The sequence below is a fragment of the Odocoileus virginianus genome, chromosome 7, assembly GCF_023699985.2.
Source record: "Odocoileus virginianus isolate 20LAN1187 ecotype Illinois chromosome 7, Ovbor_1.2, whole genome shotgun sequence".
Lineage (NCBI taxonomy): Eukaryota > Metazoa > Chordata > Mammalia > Artiodactyla > Cervidae > Odocoileus > Odocoileus virginianus.
In genome coordinates, this window is record NC_069680.1 from 46,667,966 (window position 1) to 46,681,084 (window position 13,119).

Sequence of the window (13,119 nt, forward strand, 5' to 3'; positions counted from 1 at the left end):
AACACCTGGAGTCTAAGTCTGCAAAGATAGACTTTACTGTCAGCTGTTTTATTAGATAACCATACTAGTTAATTTATGTACCAGTGACATAATATTCTATTGATAAGTAAAGTTTCCTCCCCTTTTTTCCCCATATACTAAAATAATTAACCATATAAACTGGTTTAGTCACATATGAACCCTGTGAAGTAGGTTACTTTGTCATTCATCCTTTCCCAACTGGTTTGTAATATCTAGCTTTATTTTAAAACTTTTCTGCTCCAACTACATTGGTTTTCTCATGGTCCATGGCCATATGCTCATTTCTCTCTCTAAGCTTGGTTATGCTGTTATTCTTACTTCAGATAACCTTATTCTTTTCATTCCCTGATTGTCATCTCAATTGTAGTTCTGCCTTTTCATGAAACCTTCTCAGCTGTTTCATCCTGTGTTTCTTATGGTCATCATCAGATTTCTGTATTAGCTGGTCACCAACATTGTTTCTTGACACTTAATGTTCTGTGTGATATTTGTTCCTTAACTAGACTGTAAGTTCCTTAAATGTATTTCTTCTGACATCAAATAGTGAACGTACTTAGTACATTCAAGTTAACCTCAGAGAAATCTTGAATGCTCTTAGATTTAAGACAAACTAGATATGTATTCCTAAAACTAATAAGTTTTGCTATCGAGAAGGATTTATAATTGGAAAATGTTTGAATTTAAGTTTAAAGTCACATAGAATTAACTTTTTTTTTTTCCAAATAAAGAGAGGCATGTTATGCATATAGATCAGTGATATTACCAGTACAAATAAGGCCATATATTTATTTTAAGGAATAAGTAATAGACTTTAGATTTGTCTACTTTAGTTCTTTCTCATGTCTTCATAGTATAATAGTGATTTGTTCTTTAATCTCTGAACCAGTTGTGATAATTCCTAGACCTCCTTTTAATCTGTAAAGTAATGAGCCTCAGCTTGGCTGGCAGAAAGGTGTGGAAGTATTATAAATTGTGAGTGTAAATTGCTGATATCAGCAAGTAAGCAGCATTTACAAAACCTAGTGGAAGGAAAAAGAAGAATGGAAGAACGTGAATTGTGGATTTGAATGAATATCTTACGCAATGGTGTTGGCCTACTGAAAAACTAAAGAATGATTAGGAATCCAGGACTTTTTCCACTGAATACCAGCATGCCAGGCAGAACTACTTTATGAGCTAATTTAGGTAAAAAAATGCATCCGTAAAATCTAGGCATAGTTATAAAGTTGATAGCATCTTTCTTGTCTATCCGTGCCATCATTACTACTGTTCATTTGGTGGTTATATATGCCAGGCAATTAAGCTGTTTCAAGATCACTTGTTTAATCCTTTACAATAGAGAATCTTTTTTAATTTACTTTATTGAAGGATAGTTAATTTACAGTGTTGTGTTAATTTCTGATGTTCAGCAGAGTGACTGAGCCACACACCTACATACAGTCTCCTTGTTCTTCTCCACTGTGGCTTATCACAGAGTACTGAACAAAGTTCCCCATACTATACAGTAGGATCTTATTGTTTATCCATTTTGTATATATATTAGTTTGCATCTGCTAGTCCCAGACTCCTAATACATCCCTCCCCCTTGGCAACCACAAGTCTGTTCTCTATGTCTGTGAGTCTGTTTCTATTTTTTTTAATAGGTAAATTCATTTGTGTCATTTTAGACTCCACATGTAAGTGATGTTATTATGGTATTTGTTTTTCTCTTTCTGACTTACTTATTAGTATGATGATCTCAGTCCATCCACGTTGCTGCTGCTGCTGCTGCTAAGTCGCTTCAGTTGTGTCCGATTCTGTGTGACCCCATAGACGGCAGCCCACCAGGCTCCCCTGTCCCTGGAATTCTCCAGGCAAGAACACTGGAGTGGGTTGCCATTTCCTTCTCCAATGCATGAAAGTGAAAAGTGAAAGGGAAGTCGCTCAGTCATGTCCAACTCTTGGAGACCCCATGGACTGCAGCCTACCAGGCTCCTCCATCCATGGGATTTTCCAGGCAAGAGTACTGGAATGGGGTGCCATTGCCTTCTCCACATGTTGCTGCAAATGGCATTATGTCATTTTTTATGGCTGAATAGTATTCATTAGATAACCATACTAGTCAATTTATGTGCCAGTGAGAAACTATTCTATTGATATGTGTGTGTGTCCATGTACATGTGTGTACATACCACATCTTTATCCATTGATCTGTCAGTAGACATTTAGGTTATTTCCATGTCTTGGCTATTATAAATAGTGCTGCTATGAACATAAGGGTATTTGTATCTTTTTTGAATTACGGTTTTGTCAGGATACATACCCAGGAGTGGGATTGCTGGATCATACATCAACTCTGTTTTTAGTTTTTTGAGGACCCTCTATACTGTTTCCCATAGTGGCTGTACCAATTTAGTTCCCACCAACAGAGTAGGGGAGGTTCTACATAGGGAATTATAACATAAATCTTTTTTTATCCTGAGAACTACTTTGGAAGTTTAGTTATGCATATGAGTTCCTTCTCAGAGTGTTTTGAAAGAATAAAACAAAATATGTAGGTCAGAAATGAACCAATTACGTAGAAATACACCTGACAAAATATTAAAAATCTGTCATAATAATAGGAGCTTTAACACAAATGTAAGATCTATTATTGGTGACTCTGATAATTAGTTTCAGGTTAGTGATGGGTTAGATGTTATTTGGGGATCTGGACAGCTATAATATGAAAATACTGGTCACTGTTCTAATTTCTAATTGCTATACAACTATGATTTACTTAGATTCATAATTGAAAGAAAATTGAATCTCATTCAGTAGTTAGTGAAAATTTTAAAAATGTAATTTTTTCCCCATCCAAATTTACTAACCCCATAAATTTTTTGTGGACCCCAGATTAAGAACCCCCTGACTTACAGAAATTCTGAAAGAGATTGTCATTAAACCTAAAATAAGCAGTAAGTAGGATTTTTTTTTTTTTTAGTAAGTAGGAATTTGAACTCAAACAGTCTGACTCCAAAGCCCAAATTCTTTAATCAGTTAGAATATCCTGAACTCACAAAATCTCTTTCCCAAATTTAGCTAGCTTTTTTCCTTTAGAATAAAAAAAGATCTGAAGCATTTTGTTTAATACTTAAGTTAAAAATCAAATAGCTTAAAAGTGTTTATGTTGAATGTAAAATCAGATTTCATTTTTATGTTATGGTGAGTTGAGAAAATTTACAAAGGGAAGAAATATGGAAAAAGGAAGAATGACCAAAGCAGAGGTTCTCAAACTTTAGGTCTCACAATCTGTCACATGAAGGGTTTGTTAAAATACAACATTGATGACTCCTCAAAAAGTTAAAAATAGAATTACTATATGATTTAGCAATTTCACTTCTGGGTATATATCCAAAAAAAAATTAAAAACAGGATCACAAAGAAATACTTGTGCACCCAGGTTCATAACAGCATTATTCACAATAACTAAAACCTGGAAGCATCCCTACTCTCTGGGACTGGGATAAGCAAATGTGATGTATATACATACAATAGAGTAGTAGTATTCAGCCTCAAAAAGGAAAGATAACCTGCAATATTATCTGCTACAATGTGGATGAACCTGGAATACATACAAAGACAAATACTGGATGATTCTACTTGTGTGAGGTTCTTAGAGTAGTCAAAGTTATAAAGACAGAAAGTATAAGGGTAACTGTCAGGGGCTTGGGAGTTTAGTAAGAATAGAATTTGTTTTACCAGTTGAAAAGAGTTATATGGGGATGGGTGGTGGTAATGGTAACACAGCCTGTAGTTAAGATGGAAATTTTATGTTATATGTTCTACCACAATCAAAAAAGAAAAATAATTTTTGAAGAAATTTAAAATAAATAATTTTTTTTAATGTAATGTTGGGTCCCATCAGAGTTTCTGATTCTGCAGGTCTGGGTTGGGACCTGAAAATCTGTGTTTCTAGCAAGTTCTCAGATGATGCTTGTACATCACACTGATCGCTGCTTTCTGAGAGATGGAGGATTGAAGAGAACAAGGGTAGGAAATGACTCAGAGAAGCTCTTAATTAGAGTTTTGTCAGAAATTACAACCTCTCCTTGGGTGTTTACTTGAAAGGTTTTTGGCTTTTTCTGTTGAAACGGCAAATAGCCAGTTGTTCTCACCTTTTTTTTTTAATTAAAATCCAATGCTCAAATTTATTAAGAAAATAATGGGGAGGGAGGAGAGGAGGTGTGCCTCAGAGCAGTTGTTCTTACTTCTAAGGGTATTAAAATTGCCATCCGATAAATTATAATATTAAAATATAACTTAAAGTAGAATTATAGTTAAATTGATCCTGCAGTGGAAATGTTATAGCACTGTCAGTAAGAATTTTTAATTTCAAAGTGTTTGGTTTTATCTTTGTTGGCTGTTTCTAAGAAATGAGTTGATCTAATAGCCAGAATCAGGAGCGTATTTTTGCTCTGTGTGAGAAACAGAAAAACTTGCACGACTCAAAGTACTTGGCAGTGGAAATTAGATTTATTTAAGTATTTCCTGCTCAAGTGTGGTCAGTAGGAAATAAAGCCATTGACAAAAACACCTATATGTCATTATAAAAGCTGTTTAGGAGTTCACATCATATAATTGTTCAGGGCTATCTCTTATTTCCAATTTCTCACACTCTATAACAAGATTGTTTGGGTTACACCTGAAAGATCTGCCCCAAACAGGTTAAACAAGAAAAAAAAAAAAAAAAAAAACCTATGGGTTTATGTAAGTGAACAGTGCAAGGGTATATTTAGCTTTAAGCACAGCTTGATCCATGTCTCAGACAAAGTCATCAGTTTCTATCTTTTAGCTTCCTCTGGGTTCTTTAGGCTCCACATTGTGACTTTCCTGGCAGCAAAGCCTCACACCCTCATTTAGCTCCTCATTTTTCCTGCCTTCAAGCCCAGAGGAAAAGAAAGTCTGTGTACCAACTTGCCCAGCAAAAATTCTGAAGTTCACTCTAATAAAACCAGCTTTATGGGCCCAGATTTGTTACTGTAATCTAGGACTCTAGGACGTGGGATACTCCCCTTAAACCAATCTAAGGATTACTCTTCCAGGAGCTGGGGATGTGGGACTAACTGCCTAAATAAACTGCACACATGGCTGATGCTGGAGGGAAGAGTGGTTTTCCTTAAAAAGTGTGGGATATTTTTTGCTCCTAAAAAAGAGAAATCATGCTGTACATTAAACCACAAATTTCTACTTTCCTAAGATCTCGAGAAACTATAAACCCATCATTTTCAAACAACCTCTTTTCTCCTTAAATGGAAGAAGGCAGGGAATTGGGGAATAAATAGCTGAAATAGATTGCATCAAGGAGGGAGTAGGGTATGGGGAAGCAAAGAGTGAAAGCATAATTATAAAACCTTCTTAGGTGATATTCCTGGTCAGACTATTATAAGTTTTTTTTTAATGACTTAAGAAAAGATTTCTATACAGACATTGTTTCCTCCCCTCATTTCCAGCCCTAAAGACTAATAACTGTCTTATAGGTTGTCTGCCCATGTGACCATTTTTATACTCTTTAATTTCCCACATACCTGGCCCTTACTTCACAGACTAATGTTCTTTCCATATCATGTAGGTTAAACTCATAAACCTATTAAGGTTGTGTATCAGTTAACAAATTCTTTAGAACTTAACATTTTCTGTACTGTTATTTATATTAAAAATATAGTCATCAGAAGCTATTATTTCTACCTTAAGTTAAGTCCAGTAATTATCACTTTCACACAGTTTGCTTTCTCCAGTCTCTCTGCTTCTTTTTAACCTGCCATTTTTCTGTACTAGCAGTTCCCAAACTAAATACCTCGTCACCTTGAGGGTTTGTTAAAACAGATTTCTAGGCCCTCTTCCTGTCGAGTTTTGTATTTACTAGGTCTGGAGTAGAGCCAGAGAATTTGCAAGTTTCCTAGTGATTCTGAACTGCTGGTCTCAGAGAACTTTGTTTTGAGAATCCCTATGATAAAATCACTTGTCCCTGCAAATTTCTTCTGTCACGCCTTCCTGAAGCCTTCTCTGATCTATCCAGATTGATCCTTCCTTCTTCTTAAAATAGGGAAGGATATACCTTTGGTAATTTCACTGGAACTGTAAATATCTTGTATCTGCTAGATGTAGCCCAAATTAAATTATAGAGTTTTCTGGATAGGTACGTGCTTCCATTTATTTTGTTTATGCAGCTTCATGGAACCAGTGAAACTACATGGAATCAGTGAATGCACAGTGTATGTTACTGGCAATTTCTTTTGTGTGCTTGTTTTGTACTATTAAGTTATAAGTCTTCATATTTATTTGCATCTAAGTTATAATTTTTAGATGGAGTAATTTGGTGGTATTATTGGGAATTTACATATTGTGGGCAGTACTATTTGATCTCAGATGGCCATCAGATATAATGTTAAGTGATTAGAATAAATGGAAAGTGTATGTGGTAAGTTGGTAGATGTTGAAAATCAGCAAACCTTTTGGGAGTATTGTTATCAATAGGGTTCTTTTTTTAAATATCCCTCTATAGAATAATTTCAGTTAATCTCTAGTGAGCATTAGCTTAAAAATCCAAATTTTTAAGCTGTATACTCAAAGTTTGAAAGTTTTCATATTGGGGGGGGCAGTGTGGAAATAGGCTTATTCTTATCCAGAATTTGTAGGGATTATAGCTATACAAATATTCCCATTAGATTGATATGTGAAACTGCCATTTAAATACAAGTTAAAAACATAAATATAGGCAGTTCATTTGGTTCAACCTAATTAATCCTTAGTCCTGGGTGTTCATTGGAAGGACTGATGCTGAAGCTGAAACTCCAGTACTTTGGCCACCTCATGTGAAGAGTTGACTCATTGGAAAAGACCCTGATGCTGGGAGGGATTGGGGGCAGGAGGAGAAGGGGACAACAGAGGATGAAATGGTTGGATGTCATCACCGACTCGATGGACATGAGTTTGCATAAACTCCGGGAGTTGGTGATAGACAGGGAGGCCTGGCTTGTTGCAATTCATGGGGTCGCAAAGAGTCGGACGCAACAGTGACTGAACTGAATTAATATTTTTACATTTTGTTTTTTCCTGATGACTGGAAATTGGCTTAATTTTTGATTCAGTTTCATTTAGCTACATGTATGTTCCATTGTTGATATGAAAAACTTACAAGAACCTAGAAGTCTAGTTTCTAGATATTTCTGCCTATATTTTGTTACCAAAATAATACATTTCATTCTGCCAACGATAAATATATTTACAAAATTACCTTGGTTATGGGGAAATATATATACTAATACTGCAAATAACTGGCCTATTTGCTCTATACTTGTCAACTGAAATTTTATGAAAAAAACTAGGTTTAAACCCAGTCAAATCACAGGTAGTAGTAATGGTTGGACAACAGTGTGAATGACTTAGTGCTACTGAATTGTAGTCTTAAAAGTGGTTAAAGTAGTAAGTTTTATGTTGTGTATATTTCACCACAGTAAAGTTAACAAAAATAAGGTAGAGGAGGAGACATTTCTGTTTAACCTTTATATAGAACGAGGGCCCAGACATATTGGCTGAGGTGAGTCAGACAGTCAAGCATGCTCAAACAAATGTTACCTCCCTCCAGTTTTACCTAGGTAGGTCATATGAAATCTGATTTTGAAAGCTGAGTAAAAACACGATTTTGGATATTGTTACCATGTATTCAGTTCAATTTTTTCCCCCTATTCTAAGAAGTTTTAATTGGTGCATTCGATTAAAATTCATGTTGATCTACAAAGACTGGAGACTTATCTACAGTACCTGACTATATAAGTCTTTCCCACTGAGCATAGTTAAGCTAGTTTCGTAACAGAAGCCAACTTATCTAATTAAGTGAAAAGTGCACAGTAGGTGACAAGCTTTAATTAGCAGTTGTTTTCCTCTTGTGCAGTGGTAATAGAAGGGAGTGAATGATGTCATTGAGTTAAACTGTAATATTTGCCCTAGTGGAAATAGATGTCAAAACTTGTGTTAATTGGGAGGAAAAAATAAGGAATTGCAACCTAATTCCACAAGAACAAATTAGAGTTCATGAAGTACCCTTAAGAGCAAAATGGGAAAAAGTTTAAAAATTAACCATCTCAATAAAGATTCTTTTTATAATACAGGCATCCCAGACTTGAGATTTCTAGGTTTCAAATATAATAAATATAATTTAATTCCCAGAAAAAAGGAAAGCCACTCATACCTGTAATGGAAACACGTAAGCCCAAATTTATCATCTCACTATCCAAAAGCAATTTATCCTGATGTCTTCATCTATTCTTTCCTTTGTGCTTTTAAATTTAATCATCTTTCTCTCTTATAGTCATACTTTATCAGAAAGAACAATGACTGGGTTTTTTCTCTCTCTCAGGTGAAAATTGAATGAGAAATCATTTGTGTAATGCTTTTGTTCTCCAAGTTCAAGAGGTTAAGAGATTAATGTTATAATAAAAGCTATATATGACAAACCCACAGCAAACATTATCCTCAATGGTGAAAAATTGAACGTTTCCCCTAAAGTCAAGAACAAGACAAGGGTGCCCACTCTCACCACTACTATTCAACATAGTTTTGGAAGTTTTGGCCACAGCAATCAGAGCAAAAAAAGAAATAAAAGGATCCAGATTGGAAAAGAAGAAGTAAAACTCTCACTGTTTGCAGATGACATGATCCACTACATAGAAAACCCTAAAGACTCCACCAGAAAATTACTAGAGCTAATCAATGAATATAGTAAAGTTGCAGGATATAAAATTAACACACAGAATTCCCTTGCATTCCTATACACTAACAATGAGAAAACAGAGAAATTAAGGAAAAAATCCCATTCACTATTGCAATGAACAGAATAAAATAATTAGGAATATATCTATCTAAAGAAACAAAAGACCTATGTAATGAAAACTATAAAACACTGATGAAAGAAATCAAAGAGGACACAAATAGATGGAGAAATATACCATGTTCATGGATTGGAAGAATCAATATAGTGAAAAATGAGTATACTACCCAAAGCAATCTCTAGATTCAATGCAATCCCTATCAAGCTACCAATGGTATTTTTCACAGAACTAGAACAAATAATTTCACAATTTGTATGAAAATACAAAGAATCTCAAATAGCCAAAGCAATTTTAAGAAAGGAGAATGGAACTGGAGGAATCAACCTACCTGACTTTAGGTACAAAGCTACAAAGCTATAGTCATCAAGACAGTATGGTACTGGCACAGAGACAGAAATATACATCAATGGAACAAAATAGAAAGCCCAGAGATAAATCCACGCATCTATATCCACCTTATCTTCGACAGAGGAGGCAAGAGTATACAATGGAGAAAACACAATCTCTAACAAGTGGTGCTGGGAAAATTGGTTAACCACTTGTAAAAGAATGAAACTAGAACACTTTCTAACACCATACACAAAAATAAACTCAAAATGGATTAAAAATCTAAACGTAAGACCAGAAACTACAAAACTCCTAGAGGAAAACATAGGCAAAACACTCTCCGACATAAATCACAGCAGGATCCTCTATGACCCACCTCCCAGAGTATTGGAAATAAAAGCCAAAATAAACAAATGGGACCTGATTAAAATTAAAAGCTTTTGCACAACAAAGGAAACTATAAGCACGGTGAAAAGACAGCCTTCAAAATGGGAGAAAATAATAGCAAATGAAGCAACTGACAAAGAATTAATCTCAAAAATATACAAGCAACTCCCGCAGCTCAGTTCCAAAAAAATAAATGACCCAATCAAAAAATGGGCCAAAGAACTAAACAGACATTTCTCCAAAGAAGACATACAGATGGCTAACAAACACATGAAAAGATACTCAACATCACTCACTATCAGAGAAATGCAAATCAAAACCACAATGAGGTACCATTTCACACCAGTCAGAATGGCTGCTATCCAAAAGTCTACAAGCTACAAATGCGGGAGAGGGTGTGGAGAAAAGGGAACCCTCTTACACTGTTGGTGGGAATGCAAACTAGTATAGCCACTATGGAGAAGAGTGTGGAGATTCCTTAAAAAAACTGAAAATAGAACTGCCATATGACTCAGCAATCCCACTGCTGGGCATACACACCGAGGAAACCAGAATTGAAAGGATGGGAAACACATGTACACCTGTGGCGGATTCATGTCAATGTATGGCAAAAGCACTACAATATAGTAATTAGCCTCCAATTAAAATAAATAAATTTATATTTTAAAAAGATTAATGTTGAAATTGGAGATACACTGAATTTCACTTATTCCTGTACTTACCACTCCTCAAGAATTATCAGGTCTTATAAAAGCGCTTGAGGATTGTCTCTTTGCATTCTGGTTCACTCGAGAAGGTGAAAAATTACTAGAAAGATTGAGGAAGTTATGTAAAAACAAAATTCAGAAAACACAAGACTCTGCAGAACACAAGAAAAAAAGAAAAAAGGAGAAACTACTGGAAATGTGTTGGTTATTTTTCCCCTCAGTCTTTTAATATAGAATTTAAGGTTCTGTAATATAACATAGTAGGTTCATCCCATTAAGTGGAGCTGCAGTGAAGAGGAGGCTGGAGTGTTAATAATAATATCATTGTTTTCTCTCTTAATTTACAGAAGTTGCTGGGTGTGTTTTGCCACTGATGAAGATGATAGAACAGCTGAATGGGTGAGACCATGCAGGTGCAGAGGATCTACAAAATGGGTTCACCAGGCTTGTCTACAGCGCTGGGTGGATGAAAAACAAAGAGGAAACAGTACAGCCAGAGTGGCATGTCCTCAGTGCAATGCTGAATACTTAATAGTTTTTCCAAAGTTGGGTAAGAAGATCCCTAAAACCAACACAGATATATATATATACACACACATGATGTTCTTACATTGTATGTGACTCTTTAAGAGCCTAGGTTTATCTTTAAGTGACTCATCTCTTTGCTTTTTTGTGAGTTTCTCTATTCCATTTCTGTTTTATCTCTAAATGTCAGATATTTATTTGTTTTGCTAACAGTTTACATTATACTTAATATATTCCCAAATCTATCCATTTGTGTATTAAATGTTTTCATTTGGTTGAACGGATAAAGAACTTGGATATCTAGTTATGTAGATAAAATCAAGTAACACAACTATAAAAAGCTAAGGAGCCCCATTCTCTGGAAACCAGTGGTGTGAGAGCAAGAAAACAATAGTTATTCTAATACTTATTCTTAATTTTTATATTAAGGAATGAAAGTAAGGACATTAAATATTTAATAAAATACAGTGTTAAATTCATCTTTGGAATCCAGTTTATATGGCTGTCTTTTGTGAAAATTACTTTCCTTTTTCTGTGAATTGGCCAGCGAGAAATAACCAATAGTCTTTGAGAATGAGGCTAGAGTTGAAATAAATGTAGCAGAAATGTTTAAAGGAAGCTGTAACTAACACTGGTATTTAGTTAGCATGTTTCAATACAGCAATGTGATTACGAACTGGTGTCATTCTCTCTGGTGGTTATGCCATGCCATATAATAAAAATGTTATTAAACATTTTTAATATCATCCTTGACTACAATCAAGAAGTGTTTGAAAGCAGTTTGGTTTTTCGGAAGGTCCGAAGGCAAAAATGACTTTGTGGAGGAATGTTTCAAGGAGAAATTGGAAATTATTAGATATGTTATTTTTTTCTAGGTGCTATACATATTGAAATCAGACTTTTTTTTTAATAAAGCTACATAAATGCAGATGATGTGCTTTTCTAATGTGAGAAGATTAATAATAAGGGCAATAAAAATTTCCATAGTTGTCTATATTTCGCTAACATAATGCATAGGAAGAAGTGATAGTTTTCTATGAAAGAAAAATAGTGTAGTAGAGAAAGTACCATTTTTTGAACATTTAGCTTTTGTGGATCTCACTGATGGGTCTTTTACACATCATGAAAAGCAGTTACTGCTGCAGTCTTTCACCACATTGATACCTGGCTCACTGAAGCCAAAGCTGCAGTTTCTTGTCCTCCTCATTCTGCTAAATCAGATAATCCCACTTTTCAACTATAGATTGTTGAATATTTCCAACAACCAAGTATAGGATGTTTCAGCAGCAAATATAGGATGATTCTTCTAGATGTTTTAGATATTCAGATGGATGAATACCAAAATTATTGCAAGAAATCTCACTGAAAACTACCTACAATGTTGAGTTGACAAATGTATGGCACTCAGCAATGAAGTTGACTATTTCAGTTCGGAAAGTGGCACTGGGTAAATCTGTCCTTCTGGTGTATTTCAGTTCTAGGAAATACATTTTTTTAGGTCTGGTGTGGTAACTGAATACATTTTTCTAAGTATACTAATAATAAAGACACCTGTTCCATTCTACAACAAGGATAGAGCATGGCTAGATGTTGGAAAAGTCAAACTATGGTTAAGCTGTGTGTATCATGATTTGGCCTTTGTATTTTATCCTGAAGAATTTCAGCTATGATGGGTTCAAGCTGTTCACTATACTATATGTCTCATAGAGATCTGCCACTTGAGTAAGCCACAGATAATCACAGAAATTTTTTTACTGACCTTATCAGTGTCATGGGGTGGCAATGTATATCCTCATTTGAATAGCTTTTGGTAGCATCTTTCCTCCTGACAAGATAAAAAAGCAGAGTGTTGTGCTTACTTCTTTTTTCCTGACATAACATGCTGAGGATATCTGCTCAGGGGCTGCAGTTCACAATTTTCTATGCAATCTTTAACAGACTCAATGGAAAATTTAACTGTCAAACGCCAGCTGTTGCCTATAAATGAAGCCTTGTGTGAATTGACTTTTAGGTGCCATAATGTTCCTGGCTACACATGACTAGTGCTTTTGGCTATGTTGATCCTAGTGTATGTTTTCAAGTTAAGGTTCAAAGATAATTGTTGGTTAAAAGAAAATCCCTCTCTAAAGCATGTTTTCATTGATAATCAGAATTAAAGTTTTATTTCATTATTTACAGGTTATATATATGCCAAAGGTTGATTCATACTTTGAATACTAGTGGTTTCTTATAGTCATTCATAAAATATTTAAGAGCATACATCTGTGATACTAACTGTTCTTACTCCCTGAATATGACACCTG

General features: G+C 34.9%; 1 protein-coding gene across 1 annotated transcript in view; it reads left to right on the forward strand.

The window, feature by feature from the left end:
• The window catches only part of MARCHF5 (membrane associated ring-CH-type finger 5), a 53,363-nt gene that overhangs the window by 8,155 nt on the left and 32,089 nt on the right, over positions 1 to 13,119 (forward strand). The window contains exon 2 of the mRNA XM_020869975.2: positions 10,639 to 10,841. Coding sequence (XP_020725634.1) covers positions 10,639 to 10,841 — 203 coding nt within the window. The remainder of the gene's footprint in view (positions 1 to 10,638; positions 10,842 to 13,119) is intronic.